Source organism: Pseudopodoces humilis, chromosome 24, assembly GCF_049639895.1.
Source record: "Pseudopodoces humilis isolate 2021_Gansu_Grassland_sample_001 chromosome 24, ASM4963989v1, whole genome shotgun sequence".
Lineage (NCBI taxonomy): Eukaryota > Metazoa > Chordata > Aves > Passeriformes > Paridae > Pseudopodoces > Pseudopodoces humilis.
The window spans coordinates 308,603-330,717 of NC_142223.1; the positions used below are offsets into that span (position 1 = coordinate 308,603).

The following is a 22,115-nucleotide window of genomic DNA, read 5'->3' on the forward strand; positions in this document are numbered from 1 at the left end:
TGAAACGTGATCTGTCAAAAGAGGGATTGATTTTGAAGGGAAAATTGATTGCTGAAGTAGTTGCTAAGTAAAGGGGCATTTGTGGTGCTGCATTTGGGAGTAGCAGGATGAAGGCTGAGGAGAAACAAGCTGCAAAATTTCCTGCTGTGGAGCTTGTTCTGCGATCTAATTCTTCTGACAGGGAGCACTGATGCTTTCTGAGCTCCTGATTCATTGCTGCGCAGCTTCCCAAACACTCTGTGCTGTGGGGGAGTTCATCTTTTCCCTTTATCCTGTCCTTTATAGGCTTGGCTTGATTATTATCCCATACCAGCTTGCTAAGGGGAGCATGATGCTGCCTCCCATCCCTTTTCTGCTGCGTGCACAGCAGGAAAATCGGGAAGCAGCAGGATTGCAGTGGCACTGAAGTGGTACCAAATCCCACAGAGGTCCCCCTTGTGCTGCCTCTTTAAGAGCTCGAGCTGTGCCTGTGCGGGGATGGAGCCAGCCTGGCGTGGCATGGATGGGATGTGGCCGTGATGGGATGGAGCTGTGGGCTTTGCTGATGGATGCGGGGAGAGGACGCAGCGCTGAGCCAGCTCCTGGCCAGAGCTCTGAGGGATCTCACTGCTGGAGCTCTGAGGGATCTCACTGCTGGAGCTCTGAGGGATCTCACTGCTGGAGCTCTGAGGGATCTCACTGCTGGAGCTCTGAGGGATCTCACTGCTGGAGCTCTGAGGGATCTCACTGCTGGAGCTCTGAGGGATCTCACTGCTGGAGCTCTGAGGGATCTCACTGCTGGAGCTCTGAGGGATCTCACTGCTGGAGCTCTGAGGGATCTCACTGCTGGAGCTCTGAGGGATCTCACTGCTGGAGCTCTGAGGGATCTCACTGACACAGCTCTGAAGGATCTCACTGCTGGAGCTCTCTGGGATCTCACTGGCACAGCTCTCTGGGATCTCACTGCTGGAGCTCTGAGGGATCTCACTGACACAGCTCTGAAGGATCTCACTGCTGGAGCTCTGAGGGATCTCACTGGCACAGCTCTCTGGGATCTCACTGGCACAGCTCTCTGGGATCTCACTGCCACAGCTCTCTGGGATCTCACTGCCACAGCTCTGAGGGATCTCACTGGCACAGCTCTCTGGGATCTCACTGACACAGCTCTGAGGGATCTCACTGACACAGCTCTCTGGGATCTCACTGACACAGCTCTCTGGATTTTGCTGCTGGAGCTCTCTGTCAGGTAGGACTGAGCACGCTGAACAAAGAGCTTGGCCCCGTGAGTGGAGGATCGTGGAGCTGGGAAGGATGGGGTGACACCAGGGAAGTTCCAGCTGCTGTGCCTGGCAGAGCTTTTCTCTTTGAACCTTTTCAGAGCCGTGTGGTTTCCCAGCAGGCTCAATGAAGTGTTGCTGCTGTTGGGATGTTCACCTCCTGCATTTTAATTGCATGGTGAATAGAGAAGAGGCTGCAGAGGAGAGGCACGTTCCTGGAAAGCTCCCTGCCATCACATCCCTGCGTGCTTGGAGGGGTTTGATAGATTCCTTGCTCCAAAAAGCTGAAAGAAGTGATCAAATTTGATGTGGTTCCTCGCCCTTCTGTAATCTTGCTTGATGGTTTTTCCTTGGAATTTTTAATGCACGGTTTCAGTACAACCAGGGACCCGTGTGGAGATTACATAACCCTGGGGAAGTCAGTGGGAGACTGGCTCCGTTTCTGGCAGGGATGAAAATCAGGAGTTCAGGAATGGTTTTGTGTAAGGTGTTTGCATAGGTGCCTGTGGGTACTGTGGGAGTTATTCCTGGGAAAAGGTGTTTCCTCAGAGCTGTGAGCTAGAAGGGGAGGAGAGGCCAGGGGTGCCTGGGGTAAAATGGTTGCTAGTTGCTGAAATGAGCTTAGGTGAGAAGCACCATTTGAGGAAAAATGAATCCATTTTGGGAGAAAGTGGAATAATGTTCTTTCTGTCTTCGTGCAACCTTGGTGGAGCAGAGAAACCTGTAGAAATTCCTGCTGGAAGGGCTGATTCTGGTGTGTGTTTCCAGGTCTGTAACAACACACAGAAATCTCGCAGAATTGCAGTTCTGTAGGGTGATTGGAACAAGCAGAGAAACGTGATACAAGGAGGAGGTTTCTGCAAGGAATTCCTGCTGTCATTTCACTCAGCGTTTGGCAGTGTCACTGATTGGTCCAGCAGCTCCAGGCTGGATTTTTTTTCCTTAATCGCTTTACAGAGCAGTCACATATTCCCCTCTCCTCAGAGTGTGGCCGTTGCTGTCTAATTAACAGAGATATTCCTCTTTTTAGGGAGATTTTTGGTTTCCAGAAAAATTCTGTTAGGTTTCCAGCTGGCGTTCCTTCTCCCACTGGGTCTATAATAGCTGCCGAAATTCCCCAGCTTGTAATCACTGCTGCAGCCAGATGGGGACTAGGTGGAACTCCCACTGCATCTGTGCCTGCATTTATGAGTCTGCCAGAAGTATCTCACTCAGGTGAGATTTGAAATATATATTTCATTAGTTAATGAGCCCTGAACAGCGACGAGGAGAATCCAGCACTGGTACTGCCAGGGTTGCCATCCTTCTCCAGGATCCTGGTGTGGGGCTGATGGAGCAGGAAGAGCTCTAAGGAATCATTCAGCCTGATATGAGCAAAGCAGAGGCTGCAGTTCCACTTTACCGACTGATAGTGCTTTAAGAGGTTCTTCTTGGATTTAACAGGGTCTCCTTGCTCCTGTCTTCTGCTTCATTGCTCTCCTCATCTTTTCTCCCTGTGGAAGGAGCTCTGAAAACTGTGTGAGGTTTGGATTATCTTTGCTTTTCCTCCCCTCCCTCTCCCTTCCCACACTCCTGGACGGTTTCAGAGCACAGTTGCACAAATGAGTGATGTGGGTGGATATTGTGGATATTGGGGAGGAGGACGGGGAGGAAGAGAGGGGGCACAGGATGCTTCAGAATTGGATCTCAGCATGGCAGGGGAGTAACAGGAAAGAGCTGCCTGAATTACTCAGGGTATCCTGGTGCTCCTGGCTGTGGTGAACCCAGCACTGCAGCAAGGCTGAGCTGGCTGCACTTTAACTCCTGCACTTGCCTGGGTGTGCCAGGGCAGCCCCAGGGCAGCAGTCCCAAGGCTTGTGCTGCATTTTGGGCTGTGCAGCCCCAGTGGCACCAAAATCTGTGTGTGAGAGCAGATGAGTGGGTGCCCTGGGGGTGGTATGGGTGTGCATGTGGATAAGATGGTGCTGCTGGATGAGGTTCTGCTTCCCACCTGCCTGCCCTGACCCGCTCACCTCCCTTGGTGGAGCATTCTTGCTGTCACTTAACCCATTCCTAGGAGAAGAGCCTCAGCAGCACAAGTCAGGATGAGCTTTGCTGTCACCCTGGCTCACTTTTCCCACAGTAACAGCAGCTGTTACCCCAGGACAGGCTCCTTTGGGAGGTGGAGGGAGAGGGAAGGTGGTGATTTCCACTGGGGAGCAGGAACAAGCTCCAGGAGGCTTGGTGGGAACCAGGAGCATTTCCACTTGCCCAGCTCTTCTCAGGAAAGCTGGAATCTCTCCCTTAGTGCAGCTCCTGTCAGGGAAGCAAGAACCTTTCCACTTGCCCAACTTCTTGCAGAGTCAGTCTGATGCCACAAGTTAGATGCTGGAAATCACTTTCACCACCCATTGTTTCATTAAGGCTTACTGAAATTTAAGGTATTTTGTTCCTATCAGTCTTGTGTCCAGGTCAAATCCTTTTGCAAAAAGCACTTAAAAGGTTTCTTCTGGATGGAATGAGAATTATCCCTTCCTAGGAGAGATCTTAAACAGTGACTCCAAACTCTGCAAATCCATCTAAACTACTCCTTCTTTCAGGCAGCTCTTCCTGGGCACAAAAAGAGTGGTTGCTCTGCTCAAAGGAGATTATTTCCTCCTGACTTATATAAGTTCTAAAATAAGAAAATAAATCCCAACCTTGTCAAGGATGAAACCGTTTTTCCAAATTCAGGAATGATCCCTTTTGAAGCAGCAGTTGCTTCAGTGAATTGTCAGGAGTGCCTGGAGAAGGGAAATCTCAGCTGTGACACAAGGGGGACAGCTCCATCCCTGTCACAGGCTTGTTCTTGGGGAGAGGGAATGGTGCTACAACAGGAAATTTGAGTTTTCATCCCATTTTCCAGTGTGTTTTTAATCCTTCTCTCCCAGATTTTGGCTTTTTTTGTTGTTGTTTTCCAAAATTTGGGGGTGAATGCAAGATCCTTGGGATGAAGTCTGGGAGTGACTCTGTTGAAGCTGCTGATAAATCTTACTTTTGTTTGGCTGAGTCAGGGTTTTAAATCCCATTTGGTTGTTAAAAAACTCTGTTTGTCAAATGACACCACTTGGGCCTGAGCTGGCAGATGAGCAGAGTGCAGATGAGCCTTAGACCCTGCAAACAAATTCTTGCCGTCATTAAAAAGAGGCAAAAAGAGATGGAGGGTGAATGAGCAGCAGCCTGGGAAACGGTGGCTGTGGATCCTGTTCCTGGTGCTCCTGCCCTGGAGGTGGCCCTGGGCTGTCCCCTGGCACCTGCAGGGGTGTCTGGCCAGGTCAAGGTGTGGCAAAGGTCAGGGCTGGGCTCTTCCCGGCATAATCCCATCAAGCAGCTTTTTATTGTGTCTGCTGCTCTAACACTGAGTAGATAACAAAACTGAGAAGTTTGAGAGCAATTTCTGAGCCTGTTTGGTGAGGAGGAGCTTTTCAGTGCCAGAGTTCAGAGCAGAGCAGATTGTAAATTTAACCGTGTGTTTCTGATGCTGTAAATTTGCCTGAGCACTGCTGGAGGAGGAGCTGATCCAGCTGGGATGTGCTGAACAGGTTGTGTCTGAACAGTCCTTACTTCAGCCTTAACATTTGGTCCATTTTAAGGGGAAATGCTTGGGATGGTGAAGCTTGGGTTGCTTGAGTTGTGTCAGTCTTGTCACTGTGGTGTCAGTCCCTGCAAAGCTTTGGGCAGCAATGTATTTATCTGGGGATCAGACTTGGGGTGCAAGAGTCCCTTGAAATTTTGACTCAAACTAATCTGGGCTCAGAATTTAACTTAGCAATGTGTTTTTCCTTGTTAGAATAAAACAAAGTGTTTTAATGACTTTATTTTCTTTTTAAGTATCCCACCCTGTTAACATGTGAGGTCTTTGTCCTCCCCTGTATGCAAGAACCTCAGTCAATCTGGCTGTTCTCATTTCCCATGAAATTTTGGTGTGTAAAATATAAACAGCAAAAAGGTGAAATCTGATTATGGCATTTAGGAAAGTTTTTCAGCAAGTGCCTTTTCCATGACAATGGACATTGGGTATTGTGTAGATCTGTGTGAGGCCACAAGGTGTTACCCAAGTCAGGCTTTTTTACTCTTTAGGATCCCTGCATCCCTCTGTTTTACTCCACAAATAAACCAGATTCTTTTGTGGGGGTTTATTGTGCGTAGTTTTTTTTCTCTTTTTCCCCCTTAGATTTCCACAATGCCTTTACAATTAAGAAAACTCTCGCAATTTGCCTTTAAGTCAGCCTACAGCAGCTCCTCCAAACCTGCCATCCCTCTGCCAGCCCTTGCTGTTGGTGGGCGGATGGGGAAAGGAGTGACTGGGTGAAGAGAGGCAAACAAGGGAACAATTCCAGCAGGATTCCTGCGTGGTTGGCAGAACAGGAGCTGCCATTGTCCTGCAGTGCCCTGCTGATCCGCAGGGTTTGTCTGTTCAATGCCGAGGGCTTCAGGGTTTTTTTCCTCTTCAAATAAAAGCAGAGGTGGGGGATGCTCTCGACAGCCCCAAGGTTTTGTGGATTATTTGGGGATGAATTTGCGTTGGTTCCCTCGTTCCTGGTGTGCGATCAGCCGCCTCTGGAGCCGCGGCACATCCCGAGGGGTCCGAGCTGCCACGCCAGGGGTCCCGGGCTGGGGTGACCCTGGGGGTGTCCCCCAGCACAGCCCTGCCTTCCACTGCTTTCCTTGACTTGCTGTGTTGCAGAATCCCCCGAGGTCCTGTCCAGCAGCCCCTGGAGGATCGGATCTTCACTCCGACCGTCTCGGCTGTGTACAGCACCGTGAGTATCCGCCAGGGATCCCAGGGCTGTGCAGAGCCCCTCTGCGCTCACAGACTGCACTTACAAAGGATATGTGGGGAAAAGTACAAATTCTTTCTGCCCCCTGAAATAAAAGGTGCCCAAAAAGATTCTTTTGGTTGCATGTGAATAGGAAAAGAAGCGGGGGCCTTCTGGCTCTCCACAATTCCCTTGACAGGAGAGGGCAGCCAGGGGGAAGTCGGGCTCTGCTCCCAGGAAATGAGGGCAGGACAGTGGGACAAGTTGTGCCAAGGGAGGTTCGCGTGGGATATTGGGAAAATCTCCTCACTGAAAGCGTGGTCAGACACTGGCACAGGCTGCCCAGGGCAGTGGTGGGGTCACATCCCTGGAAGTGTTCAAAAGATGTGTGGATATGGCACCTGGGGACAGGGTTGCGTGGGCATTGGGATATTGCTGGGACATTGGGCTTGATTTTGAGGTCTTTTCCAACCTTAATAATTCTATGATTTTATGAAGAACCTTTTTTTGTTGCATGGGAGCAGGAAAGGGAGAAATCTTTGGAGGATTTGTGAGTCCATTGCTATTTTTAAGTGTCTCTAGTTTTATTTAGCATATTGGAGAGTGGGTTTTCCCACCAGTGTCACTGGAATCACAGTGTTTTGCCCGTATTTTCACTTGTGTGGCTCCATCTCTTTCCTTTACCTTGCATCTCACAGGCTGATTCTTTTGTGTACTAGTGGCTTCACATTTCTAATACCTTCTTATGAGAAAAATAATCAAGAAAGATTTGTTTTCACATGAAACATTCCATTTCACAGAGGAAGAAATATTTTGATAGTAAATAGAATATTTGGGATAGGTGCCTTTGGCTCGCTGTCCTAGATGACTGCTAATGTATAATACTGATTACTGTAGAAATTTAGCTTAAAACCAGTGATGTTTATTTGTGAGCATCGTAGTCTTTTCCTTTTATTAATTTCCTTTTTTTCCAATGGCAGTAGCTGGAAGCCTAGGGTTATTTATAAGCTTTGCTAAATCAGCACAGCCCTGGGAAAGTCATATTTTGCTTTTCTGGTTGGGATAGTGCAAATATTTTTAATGCCAAAAAACCCTTTTAAACTGCTCTTTTAATTATTTGGAAAACAGGAAGAAAAGCTGTAGATGGGATAAATTCGCTACATTTTGGAACATAAGCTGCTTATAGAAAAACATAAGCTGCTGTGCAAGGTTCTGTCCTTCTCTGTTTGCAGGAGTGGCTGGGGATGGGGCTCTTGGCTCTGGCTCCCCAGGGACACCTGGGGCTGGAGCGTCCCTTACCCACAGCAGCTGTGCCTGCCCCATCCCTGGCAGTGTCCAGGGCCAGCTTGGACAGGGCTTGGAGCAGCCTGGGATAGTGGAAGGTGTCCCTGCCTATGGCACAAGATGAGTTTTTAAGGTCCTTTCCAGGCCAAACTATTCTGTGAACATAAATGTACAAACAGTTATAATAAATAATTCGGTTTATATTACCTTTTATGTACCCCATACAACACTTAAAAAACACTTAAAAAATATCTGAAGCCCTTTAAAGAAGGTTATTTTTTTCAATTCTTTCCTCCCAAGATATAATGCAGATGCCTGTGGGGAAAATATGACTGTAAAAATTTAAATTAATGTAAAATAGAAAAGTAACTGTGAAGAATGACCTAAAATAGCTTTTCAGTGTGGAAAAATATCACTCCTTGCTATGTTACAGGAATAGGCAACAGGGCTGGGAATATCTCAGTCCCAGGATTTGAGAATGCACAAGTTTTAGAGAAAATTTCATGTTTTGGGGAAAGGAGAGAAATTTCTCAGCTGGGTTCCTTTCAGGCTTCCATTTGAAGCCCCAGGCAGTTTTCAGATTCGGAGTCCAGGGAAAAATGAATTGGGATGGAAAAAGCACGTGAAGGGAGGGCCTTAACAAATTCATTCATGAGAGGTCTGGCTGGTTTGTTACACAAGGTTTGTTACACAGCACCCTGTGGTTAAGGCCTGGGTTTGCATTACAGTCATTTTGAAGAGCACTATGAGATGACAGAATCGTGAAGGTTAGAAAGGGCCTCCGAGATCCTCAAGTCCAACCTTTGAGTGCATCCTCAGTTCCCAAGAGACCAAGTAGGATGAAGTTTGTCTGAGAACTTGGAGTTGCTCAAAATTCACAACAAGGCTTTGGTAGAACTCTTTATCAAGGAAATCATACTTGCTATTAAAACCAAGCCCACCTAAATTCATCATAAGTCATCTTTATTTATTTATTGTGACATCTTACACTGGTTTCACACCCAGCAGAGGTTCTGTGATTTGCCTTTTTGTCCTTTGAAGAGATCCTCCTGCAGTGAAGAGAATCCTGTAGAAAAGGGATTAGGGAGGATTAGCTGCTCCAGCCACCTTGTGCTTAGAGGAAGGATCTGGGTCAGGAGGCCAATGTGGTCCCTGCCTGGCTGCCATGCCGTGTGCAGGAGGGAAGCTCTGCTCCTCATCCTGTTCCAGCCTAGAATCATGGAATGGTTTGGGTTGGAAGGGTCCTTAAAGGCCATTCTTAGCTGGCACTGGCAGTGCTTGAAGTCCCACAGCTGTCACAAAATAACCTCTATTTTCCCCCAAGAAGTGCCATTCAGGGAGAATCCTGGTGAGGAGCACGGGCACAACCTGACACTGGGGCTGTTGATAGAAATTATTTCCTTGTATTTTGGGTTGCCTTGGTTTGCCCTCCCTGACTGCATTATTTGATATCCATCACAATCCATAGTCACTTCTAAACACCGAGTGCTGCACGACTGACGTGACAGCTCTCTCAGGGTTGACACAGGAGTCATGGGAGAGACTTTCATTTTCTTGGGGATGGGCTGTGGAAAGTTTTATGGAGTTCTCTTGTAAGGCTGGCTGTGATTCAGTGGAGGCTGCGTGCGCACACCTGCCAAGAGCTATCAGCCCGAAAAAGAGATGATTCATCCCTGGCAGAGGGAAGGATCCAGTTGGGGACAGAGGGTGAGTTTCTGTGACTGACCCACCCTTTCCTCTGATGAGCTCTTGGGGGCTGTAAATCTTCCCACAGTGAAGGCTCCTGGCCCATTCCCAAGGCTGGAGCTGTTGCACGTTGGGATTTCTTGGGATTTCGGTGCTGGCACAGCTGCTGTGGTGCTTTAGGAGCTGTAGTGATAGGCCTGGGACACTCTGGGTGCAACAAAGTGACTTGGAAAAAGCTTTGAAGTGGTGAATTCTGTGCCTTCTGCTCTCTTGGAGCTTGGACCTCACACTCCATTAAAAGAGTCAGGAATTTCCTTCTGCCTTCTTTACCCTGCTAAGGACATTTATGCACACATTGGCCTGTGCAGTGACCTGTGTGGGCTCCGTGTGCCTTTAGCTCAGACTAAGGAATGTTAGATGGGATTTTGGGAAGAAATCCTTCCCTTTGAGGCTGGGAGAGCAACCTGGGGTATAGTGGAAGGTGTCCTTGCCCATGGCAGGTGTGGGACTGGATGGGCTTCAAGGACCCTTCCAACCCAAACCATTCCATGATTAAGTGGTGCTTTTCAGCAAACAAATAAATGAGAAAAGGTCAGTGAGAAGCAAATGCTGGATTTCAGTAGTGTGAGTTTCAATCCAATCTGCCAAAATTTAACTGTGTTGGACAGCTGGAGGTGTCACTAATTGTGTGACTCTTTTTTACTATAGCCACTCTCACTTATATATTTAAAACAGTTCCATCATGGAGATAGTAAAGTGGAGCAAATATTTGTGTGCCATGAAAACATTTTTCTAATATTTTGCCTAATGTATTTTATTGACTATTTTTAATGGAAGTTGAGAAAGGAGATAAACATAGGCAAGAATTGCTTTACTATTTCATGCTTTGCTTGTGGCAAGTTGTGCAGATACCATGGCTTCCCTGTAGTCCTTTATTTTTCCTTCTTGGAAGGGAATATGCAGATTTTCCCCTGACTTTGTTGCTGGTAATGTGTATCCCCTTGCAAAATCCCAATATTTTTTGATATGGCTTCTCCTGGAGGGATCAGAAGGTCCCAGGCCTGAAGGTTAAGGGATTCCACACATTTCCACCTGTGATTCCAGCTGGTGCTCTGATTTTTTGATCCTTCCACATTTTCCTGAATCACATAAATAGTTAAATAACTTGTGCAGTGTTTCACTTAGATAAATATGCATTATTTTACCTGTCTAGGTATGTACAATGGAGTCTCTGCAGACTGATTACTAATGTAATGTTTTACTAACAGTTTATCTCCACACAGGTAACACAAGTAGCAAGACAACCGGGTCCTCCTGCCCCATCCCCTTACACTGCACATGAAATAAATAAGGGACACCCAAATCTTGCTGCAACACCACCAGGACATGCATCATCCCCTGGGCTCTCACAGGTAAGACCTGGCGTTGGAGCAGAGCATTTCCAGCCTCCCCCTTTTCCTCCTGTCCCATTCTCAACTTCTCTGCTCAACAATTAACTGAGTTAGCTGTAACCAGTCTAGAAATAATGTCAATAAAGGGGGTAGCTTGAACCTTGAAGGGTTCTATCGGCAGCACTTAGATTAGCACACCAATAGCATAAATTGGTATTTATAAATTAAGTGCAAGTTTATTAGACATTAGTTCCTCATGCAGTCCGTAACAGAAACTAAAAGCCACTTGAAAAATTAGAGAAAATAATAATGGATGAAGAAGAATGTGTTTTGCTGTTGGATCAGGCAGTTTGGGGCATAGCCTGGCTTCCAGGTTAAATACCCTAAAAGTGCCCTGTGTCCTCTCTCAGGGATTTTCCAAGGGGAGTTTTGTACAAGATGCTGCCGTTCTGTAATTCTAAGAAATGTGTCAGGAAAATGAGTTGCACAAATTATTTCTCATAAAAGAGATGAGGCAAAGGGCTGGTTACAGAAAAGTCTAGAACAGGAGATAAATGGGAGTTGTAATAAGAGTGGAGAAATAGAATTTAGTGAGATATGTAGAATGAATTGATCTCTTTGTAGCCTCTATTAGATAAATATTCTGCAGGGCTGACTTGAGAGTGGAGAAGCTTATCTGAAAATGGAGGGGGCAAAAGAGGCAGGTAATGGGGTGAGAAAAAAAAGGGAGATAAGAGATGGTGGGATGGGGAAAGTGGGATATGTAAGGAATGAGGTGTGAGATAGAGGAAAGCCTGATGTTCCCTTTGCTCTTGATTAATTTATACTTAGGTGGATCAAGCAGGAAGGCCTGAGCAGGTCAGCTGTTAAGGAGAGTGGGTTTGTTCTGAGAAGGGGAGCAGGATGAGAGGCCAAGTGTGGGTTGGGATGGGGAGGTGATGGGGAGAGCCTCAAGTGGATCCAAGCTCCCCTGCCAGTGATGAGATGTCCTTGTGCCAAGTGGTCTGAAAGGGAGAGTTTGGGGATCAGGGAATGTATGAGATATTTAACCTGAAGTCAGGTGCAGTGAGGTACAGAATGTTGTACCTTTGTTTGGTTTCCTTTAGCTTTATCTAAACAGAAACAGCTGGTTCTGTGCTGCTGTGTTTGGGTGACCCTTTCTCTTATTCCCCCACGGTTTCCATCTGGTGTAGCTAAAACAAGAACACTGCTCCCTGTTCCGCCTCCTCTGAGGGTTCTCCTGACGGACACCCTCTGGCACTTTGCTGCCCTTCAGGATCAGTTTGTGCAGCACAATGAGGAGACCGTGGCAGTGATGTGGAACAGTCCCACACCCACGTCTTTGCAGTGTCTCTGCTTCCCAAATTCCAGGGCCTTGAAATCATCATGCTGCTCCCAGGAATGTGCTGAGCTCTGGCGCAGGGGAATGCACAGCACATGCTGCTGCAGTGATGTTGTGGCCAGATGTGGCCCCAAGTACATAAAATTTCATATTCCTGTTGGGTTTTGCATGTTTTTCCCTCATTCTGACTGGGAGAGGAGGGGCACAGCTCCTCTGCCTCCTCTCCTGGCTTGAGGCTGCAGAAGGGGCTGATTTGGCACAATTGCCTTTCCCAGTGTGTGGAGGGAAGGAGAAGCCATTGGAAGGGAGCAGAGCAGTTCCTCCCTGGATATGGCTCTCGGAGCAGGTTATGCAGAGCTCAGGTCAGGCACCATCCCATGATGGATGGGAGAATCCAAAGCAGGCTGAGAGCATTCCCAGAGCCCTTAGCAGAGAAATTCTGTGAATCTGCCCCATTCCAGCTGTGCTTTACACTGATGAATGGGGCAGCCATGGTGGGATGGGATAATTGGAAAGCAGAGCACTTCCAGAGCAACTGGGCTGGGAGCAGCAGGAAAGAGCTTCCCTCTGTCCATGGAGTGAGGAGAGGAGGAGAGGGCTCCTCCAGGGACAGTGTGCAGAGCTTAGGGCACCAGGAGAAAACTCTTTCATTCCCCTCATGACCTGGGAGTGTTTTGGAGGGTCCCAAGGAACAAGTGCAGTGGGTTCTGGCACGTGAGGGTGAATGGTTTGGAAAAGACTCTTGGCTTTCTCTGCCTCAGCTTTAGAACTGCAGGCTCCAATGGGATGCTGAGGGATTCTCTGAGTCCAGGGCCACAGTTTGGAAGCATCAAGCGACTGTGCTTGGAGCAAATTGCCAGGAATTTCCTCTGTAATCGGGGTTGTTCAGTTCTCATGACGAACGCTGTGCACTGCTGGGCACTTAGCAGATTGCTGCTGCCTGCCCATTGAATGGGTTGGAGTGCTGGGGAGCAGAGGATCCCAGAGCATTGATGGGGTCCCTCCTCTGGAGATGTTGGAGTTGTGAACATCCCTCACCTGCTCCTAAAAAGGTCAAGATACACCTGAGAAAACAAAAGTGCAAGAGGGCTGAATTCTGTGGATCTTGGTGCAGAGACCTTGGCTTTTAGGTGGTTGATTTAAATCCAGAACAGATTGTACCAGCTGAAACTTGTTACCATCTGGTTCTGTGCCTGAAGTGAAGAGAGTTTTGTGGTCTCATTCTGGTCCTCAAAAATGTCACCATCATTAAATTAGCGTTTGTAATAGCAGGGAGACATTCCTTAGTACCTTCAGGTCTGGGAATGTGTGCCAGGAAGCAAGTCTGCTTGCCATCTGTGGCATGTTTATTAGGCAATTCCCAAGCCCCTCTTTTATGATCTTGGATCCTTTCTACAGGAGCTGGAATAATCCTGTTAGAACCATGATGTTTATTCAATGCTTCCATCTTCTGCAGCCCAATTTGAGATGCTTTTAATAAAGGGATGTTTATTAAGGGATTGGAACAGAAGGAGGGCTGTAATTTAATTGTGACCTCACCCATTGGTACCCTGGGGTCAGTCAGGTACCCTGGGACATGGGGGGTATTACTCCTTGAGGCAGCTGCCTTTGGAGTCTGGTTGCTCCATATTAAACTCATCTTTCCCTAGATTCTGGTGAGCAGGGACAGGACTGAGGGAAGGGCTGGAGCTGTGCCAGGGGGGTTTAGGTTGGAGATCAGGAAAGTCTCTTCCCCCAGAGGTGCTGGCACTGCCCAGGCTCCCCAGGGAATGGGCACGGCCCCGAGGCTGCCAGAGCTGCAGCAGGGTTTGGACAGGGTGGCGTTGCTGGGGTGTCTGTGCAGGGCCAGGGGCTGGACTCTGATCCCTGGGGGTCCCTTCCAGCTCCATGATTCCTCATTAGGTGCACATGTGCTTTGCTAAAAGGAAATAGTCAGCAGAAAATCAGGTAATAAGCTTCCACTGCCCCCGGGGCACAAAGGGCTCCCAATTTCATTGTCTCACTCAGATAAACCCCCATCCCTCATTTTCTATGTTCAGGAGTTGTTGTGGGTCCCTTGGTCTGAGTTGATCTCTTAAGCTCTGCAGGGAGCTGTTCCCCAAGGGAACTTCCCTGTGTAGGAGCCTCCTTGTTTTGTGTAAGGTGTCACTACAGCCTGCTGGTTAGAACCACCCAGCATCCTGTACCTCGTATGCTTGTCAGTCAGGGCATTTATTCATAATGCAGACACACACTGAGAGATTAAACTCTCAGTAAAATAAATGAAGAAGTTGGTGCTGGACCAATGTTGTCTGTTTGTGCTGTTCCTCCAAGCAGCAGATTCCAGTTTCTTGGATCTTCTGTCCATTCCAGATAATGAGAGTAAAGCAAATTGAAACAACTTAACTCCTGATAGTGTTTTGTGAACAATAAACCTACCTAAATAACCAGATTTATATACAGTAATGCATTTTTTTCTGACCAGTCAAGAGTTTAGCCTCTTCTCACTTCTTTCCTTCTGTACATCCGGGTCAGGCTTCATCCAGCACGTTTCCAATGTATTCTGCTGATTTCAGGCTTGCAGGAATATGTGAGTGCAGGTGGAGATTTGAAACTGTGAGTTATTTAATAGCTGATAAATCCAGAATTGTAATCTTCTTTTGGTCTTTGTGTTCAAGATCTGCTGGAAGTGCAGCTGAACCCTCTGGTTCGTAATAGGATTAGGAGGTTTTTGATTGGGTTAATAATGCTGGGAATATTTCCTCCTAGAATGTATTTCATTATTTTTGGTTCATTACTGTGCTTTTTACCTCATTAAGTTAAATCCAGGCAAATCTGGCTGGAATTATCAAATATGTCTTGTGTCTCAGTGCTTTTGGGCTTCAGGGGGCTTTTGTGTGGGGATGCTTGGCTTCATGGGTGTCTTCTAATTTGGGAGAGAATCTGGGTGTAAGAACTGCAGGAAGGGAGAGTTGGGAAGGCATAATGCAGCTACAAATGCTGATTAACACTATTTATTTTAATTATTTAACCTTGGAAGCAGTTTGCTTTCATAGGGCACAGTGTAGGAGGGGTGTATGAATTAGTTTTAGTATTTGTGCACTCAAGAAGGACAGAAAGAGCCTTTAATTCTTTTTTTTTTTTTTTTTTTTCTAGCAAGGAGAGGAAAGAAAGGAAGACCCATTACAATTTTATCATGTACCTGTGCAAAGAAATGATTAGAGCACAAATACTGAGTCTAGCTGGGACTAGGTCTGCCTTTAGACCCACCCCTCATGTGCCTCACAGAATCCCAGGATGGTTTGAGTTAAAAAGGATTTTAATCTCATCCCATTCCAGGGGCAGGGACACCTTCCCCTATCCCAGGCTTTTCCAAACCCCATCCAGCCTGGCCTTGGGCACTGCCAGGGATCCAGGGGCAGCCCCAGCTGCTCTGGGCACCCTGTGCCAGGGCCTGCCCACCCTGCCAGGGAAGGATTTCATTCCAATATCCCATCTCTCCCTGCCCCTGGCAGTGGGAGCCATTCCCTTGTCCTGGCACTTCAGGCCCTTGTAAAAATTCCTGCTCTGTGTTTAATCTTTCTCCAAGGGGTCTGATTTGCCCAGTAGGGAGAGAAGTGTTTTTCTGCTGCTGCTTGAGCTTTTCCTGTCTGGAGTAGCTGTGACCTGGCTCAGAGTGTTCCCTGGCCCTCCCACCCTGTGCAGACACAGGGATTGGGAATGGGAAATCTCTCAGTGGGTGTCTTGGCCACATGGCACATCCTGGCTGCTGTGAGCAGAAGCAGCTTTGTTTGCATGTGAGATTATTTGGAACCAGAAGCACTTTTAAACTTGGTGACTTGGTTTGGGGTGAAATAAAACAGCATTTTTAACAGAAAATCAAACTTTTCTGTAGCTGTTTAAACATTCTCCAGATCCCTTTCTTCAGGACTCTTCCATGTGTGTTTTCTGTTCTCACTCTCATGTGCCCTGGGCTTTATTTTGGTGCTTTTCAGACTTTGCCACTTGTTGAACTACATTTTTATTCATAATATAACAAGGCAAAACAATACAAGGCAATTTGCCATTTTCTTACATTTAATAATTTCAATTCTGAAATTCCTTCTGTAATAGTACCTTCTGTTCCATTGAATTTAATGGATGTTTTCTTGCATGCTCCAGAAAACAGGCAGTTTTTAAACAAACACCATGTGTTCCATAAGGCACCACCAGAGTCAGCACAAAAGTCAGGGCTTTACACAGCGTTTTGTAAGCACAGAGGGCATAAAATATCCCTGCAGCCAGAGAAACCAGGGAGATGGAGCCCTGGAGCTCCTGGAGTCCAGTGTTAGCTGTTGTGTCAGACTGGGAAACACGGGAATCACCTCTGGAGCCGTTCAAGCTGAGCAGGGACAGTCACACTCCAGAGTCCATAAGCAGCCTGCTTCTCCTGCCAGCTGAACTCTCTCTGTGCTGCTTTCCAGCAAAGGTGATGGAGATTCCACTCCCTGCAGCCTTGCAGGGCTGTGCCTGTGTTCTCCACACATCCCTCCTCATGGTGCCATTAAAAACCCATAATTTTGTTATTTGTTTTAGCTTTGTGCAAATTCAGACACTTTATATGTAAGGTATTTCTGGGCTTCAGTGTAATCCAGTAAAACTTGAGTATTTTATCTTATTGGTGTCCTCACACAGGTGAAGGTAATTCAGTAAAATTTGGATATTTTATCTGATTGGTATCCTCACACAAGAAGATACCTGGGATCATCAGGTCCAGGTGGCTGCTCTAAGCTGCATCAGCTGGAGCAGATACCTTTGGGTTACCTCCCCTTGGGTATCTCCAAGCATGGCAGCATCCTAGAGATGTCAGATGACAAATTTTTGGAGCTTCTTGGAGGCTTTTGGAAGAAAATAGGAGGTAAACTGCAAAGCTGCTGATGCTGTTTTGATGTGGAATAGGGCTTTGTCTGGTTGGAGTTTTGTTCCTGGGAATAGAAGAAATGAAAGGCACTCTGTGAGCTCAAGGGTGTTTCTGCAGACAGTCCTAGCTCTGCTTTCAGCAGTGGAGATGTTGGAATTTCTGCCCCCAGCACACACATACACTTCATATTTTTGAGTAGCTTTATCACAGAAAATGCCAATTTACTTAATTACATAATGGTCATTAGCAGAGCAGCCCAGGCTGCGAGCCAGGTGCTGCAGCCAGGGCAGAGCCTCAGCTGGGAGCCAGGTGAAGCCATAGCAGTGTTTCCAGATGTTACAGGATCATTTCCTGTGACATTATCTGTGGCCTCACACCTTCCTTAGGAGCAGATTCCGTGCTGATGGATTTAAAAATGGCTTTGGGGGACAGCAGGACGCCTGTCCAGCCCCCTGGCTCCAAATCCCACTTTCTCAAATCCAGGGCATGCAGAAAGCAAAGCCTGGAGGAGATGAAGGTGCTGGGTGTGAGTGAGGAGGGGCAGCCTGAGGAGCTGCTGTTCTGGCCTGCACTGCCTGCAGGGAGTTCATTAGGGAGAAATGAAGATACAGGGTTTAAATTATAATCCTCTTACTTTCCCAGAGCTGAATGCTCTGAGATTTCCCTCATTGGAGGGTTGCAGTTGTTTGGGTTGCAATGATTGAGTTGTCACAGTGATTGGATTTGGGGCTATGGGAGGGCAGAGCCTGCCCAGCTCCACAAAGAAATGATGATTCACAATTAAAAGCCACATCCTTGCTGTCACCATCACTCCACACTCGTCAGCAAAGTAATGGGTTCTGCTGCTGTGGGGGATTTCTTCACCTGTGTCCGAGGTGAAATTCCTGCTGTCCAGGCCAGTGACCCAGGGGAAAACTCTGCAAAAGCAGCCTCAAGGGCTGGTGCATCAACACAGCCTGTGCCACGCTCCCTTTGTGGTTTTCCTTAAAGAAAATTGTTCAGCAGCTGGAAGGAAAACCAAGTCTGGTTGTTAAAAACAGGGATAAAGAGGAGACTTTGGTGCAGTCACCTCCGTCTCCTGTACCTTGCTCTAGGGGCAGCTGCCTTTGGGCTTAGGGGCTTGTGTGAGGCAGAATTTATAAACCTAGGGATAGGGCCCTGATAATGTAGAGTATAAAGAACACTGACTGTGCCTCTGAGTGCCCAGCTGGGGGGTTTGAATCAATATTTAGCATTTAACCAGGAGCTGTTCCTTTGGGAACAGAGCAGTGCAGGTTTTCTGCAGAAATCCCCGTCCTGCAGGAGAAATGGGTGTGGGCTGGGGGTGTTGTGTTGTTTGGGGAAAGAGATGGATTTCGTAACAGTTTTATCCTGTTTCCAGCCAGTGCATGTTTTCAATATTTTATGTCTTGACATTAAATAATACCAAGATACATTTGAAAATGTGTGTGGTGGCACTTGGGTGAGTTTTGAGCTGGGTGCTCTCCATCAGTGATAAGTGAGATATAACGAGATGTGAAACCACCTGGGCAAGGGACCATCGTTTTTATTCCCCTGCAGCACCACACTGGCCTGTGGCCACGCAAAAAAAGCCCTTTGGGGCTGCTGTGGGGCAGCCAGCAGCTGCCCATGGCCCCAGCAAACCTTGTGTTGTTGTCAAGTGTTTTGCTTACTCTGTCACGTTCCTCCCAAGAGATTTAAACGCTGTGCTGGTGTCCAGGGGGAGCCAGAGCTGTGGCTGTGCCACTGGGGCTGGGAAAGTGAATGAATGAATTCTTCTCTTGGAAAAACAAAGAATGAATTTCTTCTCTTGAAAGTGAAGTGAATGAATTCTTGCTGGGAACACAAAGGTTTGGAACTGGGAAGTGACTGGGAACACAAAGGTTTGGAACTGGGAAGTGACTGGGAACACAAAGGTTTGGAACTGGGAAGTGACTGGGAACACAAAGGTTTCCTCCCCAAGGTCACGGCGAGGACTGGGAGCGGCAGTGGAGCTCCTGAGTCACGGTCATGTGCTGGAGCTGCAAGTCCAGTTCTCCTTCTCCTGTGTAACTTCAGTAAATATAGACCCAGCAACATCTTCCCTGAGTCCTGAGGGGATTCGGGAATCAGCCACAGGAATTAACCCCTTCCCAGCCAACCCAGCCACAGACTTCACCTTTCTGCCTGGGGCTGGAAGGGTTTGTTCCCAAAAGATTTTTCCAGAGCTGTGTGACTCAGCTCTTTTGAGCCTGATGTGTGTACTTTGCCTGTTTATTCCCAGGACAGGCAGTCCCAAGGGAGTCATGTTACGCTGCAGGCTCAGTGTTTATTAACCATCTCAGGGCCTGAGCTAAGAATAACTTTTTTCAGTTGTTTTGTTGATAGTGATTATTTTTCCTTGCTTAGCACAGGCAGCAGCTCAAGGTGGAAACAGCCCAGGGAAAGGGTTTTCCCAGCAAGTTGTGGGAATACATAAACACTCAGCTATTATCACCTTCCTCCCCTGGACAGTCACAGCTGAAATATAAAATCAGGAAGGTGAGAGCTTTAAGGGAAGCAAATTGCTCTGTCTCAAAGTGGAGCAGCTCAGCAGCGCTCTGTCCTCGTCCAGCAGTTACTTGAACTTCAGGGATTCAATCCAGCCTTTAGATGCTTCAGAACCAACATTTGTCTGCAGAGCAGTACTTGCTTCCCTGCCTTGCCCTCCATGGGGGTTTATTTAGGGGATTTTTAGAGCATTTCCTCTCTGATCTTGATCTCTTCATTCCCTCACTCCTGCATTCCAGCCCCGGTGCATGGAGCCCTGTGTGGCTGCACATGACCACATCTCTTTCTGTACCCATTTAGCTGCTTGGCACAGAAAAAAGTCCTTTGACACATGAATAGATGCAATGCTTTAATCAGCTGACGTGTAGAAAAGCAGCAGAGTGCTGGGATTTATTCTGTTGGATCTTTGATAGTTTATTTAGGCTTCCACAGCTGATGTAAAGTTAATACCTGCAGAATTTTGTAAACCACTTTTCCCTTCTTTTTCTTCTCCCTGTTGTGGTATTTAACACAAATACCGGTTAAGGCAGCATCCCTCTGGTTGGAAACATGTGGAGCAGAAGCATTTGTTGTTGTGCAATAGCTGTAAAACATGTTTATTTAGCTGATGTTTGTGGTCTTCAGTGGGATTTGTATTGCACTTGTTCTTTACTTGTGACCTCACACCCATGGGGGTCATCTGTCCAAAACTGCCTTGATGACACCTTCATAGTAGAAACCCTTCTGTGGCCTCTAGTTAAGCCTTTTTATGCTTTTTTCTTTATTTATAACTGAATGTGGTGCTCATTCTGGTGGGGTTTAAATGCTAAAGCAAGTTTAGCCCTGTGTCACAGCATCACAAGTGACGTGTCACCGGTGAAGTGCCTTTGGCACTGTGTTTCCAAACACCTCTTTTACAGCTTTGCTGCTAGAACTCTGAGGATTTTTAGGCTTAGTGATAGCTGTGCTCCCTTGCTCTCACTTTTCCTTTGGCTTGGGTGATTAAAAGAAAATGGGGCAGTTTTGGAGATGGGGACAGACTTTGGGGTAGCATCAGATATCTGACTTACCCTGTGGGAGTCATATCAGAGCTCTGCTCTGTCACATGCAGTTTAAGCCTGAAGAAAATGTGTTCATGAGCCTGAAGATGGGGAGGAATAGTAGATATTTTGTTCTCTTGCTGCTGAGGTGCTGTGGGAGCAGCAGTTTGAGATGAGGTCTCATCTCCTGAGATATGGAGCTGGAGCCACAAGGAGCATTTATTGGTATTACTTATTTATAATATCTCCCAACAGTCTCCTGTCCTGTGTGCTCACTGCTGGCTGGTGGGAGAGATACAAGGAAGAATGGCTTTAAACTAAAAGAGAATATGTCTAGGTTGGATATTAGGAGGAAATCCTTTTCCAGCATTACTAAATCCATGATTCAATGTTTCTTGAGAGCAAAGGCTGTTGCAGGCTGGTGGCTGGTTTTTGGGCCATTACAGTAATAAACTATTTCAAAAAATAATAATGTAAATGATAATGGTTTTGTTCGAAAAGAATAAGGAAAAAGGCACTCTGAAAAGTTATTTCTTAATGTCTCATTAAAATGCGTCATCAGCAGAGCTCCAGAGCTCCAGTTTATTGTTACTTTGGGCAAATAACACTTGGGAGAGCATCTGGTGGATAAATTGTTATAGTCCATGGAAATGGGTGGAAAATTGTGCAGAGCCTGTAGCCGTGGCCTGCCTTCCATCTGGGATGGTTTTGGGCTGTTCCATTGCTTTGGAAATGCTTTAATGCAGCAGCAGCTTCTGTTAAACACACTCAAGGTTGTTTCCTGCTGTTTGTCTGATTTTGGAGGATTTATTGGTATCATCTGCAGTTCTGGCTTTCCTTGGAAGCTGGTTCAGAGGAGGCTTTGGAAAGAGGTGGCCTTTGGACACACAGTGTTGGGGTCATGGAACTGGGGAGCTCCGGTGATAAACGGTAGCAAACTCTGACTTACAAAATAGTGGTGAACTCTGACTAATAATGAGTAATGCAGCTGTTAATTGCTAGTGGAGCTACCAGAGGAGCTACAAGCTGCTGCCATGTGAGGCAGTGCTGATGAACTGGTCCTCCACAGAAATGGCTTTTCCATTGTAATCTTTTCATCTTTATCTCCAAGTCAATCACTCAAGTTGATAATGTGTTCTGTTCCTGGTTTTTGGGGTGAATCACTGGATCCACTCACTTTGCTTTTCTTTCCCTGGCAGGCTCCCTATCCCTCAGGGCAGAATGCAGCTCCCACCACGTTGGTGTACCCTCAAGCCCCTCAAACAATGAACACACAGCCTCAGACCCGCTCGCCGGTAAGGAGCCCACGCTGGCCTCGTCTCCTGTTCCTTCCTCCTTGTTCGTGTGTTTCTCTGTCTGTGTGTGTCTACAGCACATGGCTGGTTCTCTGCAAAGCCCATTTTACTGACCTGGAAGCACATCCCAAATGGCAAACCTTGACTGAGTTTTTCAGACACTATTCTGGTAGGATAATTTTCCTTCTAAAGTTCCTAAAGAACTAAAGAAGTGATGAAGGGATTCTCATCTACCTTCAAATAACACCATTTATTATTATTATTTTTAGCCTAGTTGCTTTCAGGTTCACTTCATTATAGAGTTCTGGTTCACTGCCAGAATCTTCCTCTTTTCTTCTTTTTTTATTTTTATTTTTCTTTTTTCTTTAAGGCTGTGTTTTATGCAGGGATAGACCAAAGATCAAACACAAGCAGTTCTCTGCAGCAGTACTTGCTCTCCAGTGGCCTCTGGGCTTTGCTCCCAAATCAGTGACACCAATAGTTCTAACCCTGAGGTGCTCACATGTAACCTAGAGTTTCTGTGTGCTCAGATCTTTTTGTGCTAAGCCCCTTTTACATCCAGCTTCAGGTTTGATCATCCTTCAGTCTGTTTTTTGGGGGTGGGTGTTTATTGTGATAATACTCTGCTATTGTAGACCTTCAGTTCCCCAAACCAG

At 46.9% G+C, this 22,115-nt stretch overlaps 1 protein-coding gene across 14 annotated transcripts in view; it reads left to right on the top strand.

Annotated features, from left to right (window-relative positions):
- EIF4G3 (eukaryotic translation initiation factor 4 gamma 3) overlaps positions 1-22,115 on the top strand; it is a 113,850-nt gene that overhangs the window by 28,710 nt on the left and 63,025 nt on the right. For 9 of the 14 annotated variants that reach the window (XR_015774500.1, XR_015774499.1, XM_088066650.1 and 6 more), the window contains exons 1-2: positions 10,288-10,416; positions 21,364-21,459. Coding sequence is in view for 12 of the 14 variants with exons in the window: in XM_088066650.1 (XP_087922776.1) it covers positions 21,430-21,459 (30 nt within the window). In the remaining 2 variants the exon portion in view is untranslated. Of the gene's footprint in view, positions 1-5,961; positions 6,038-10,272; positions 10,417-21,363; positions 21,460-22,115 lie in introns of those variants that run through there. The other 5 variants (XM_088066657.1, XM_088066653.1, XM_088066652.1 and 2 more) reach the window with 2 other exon arrangements.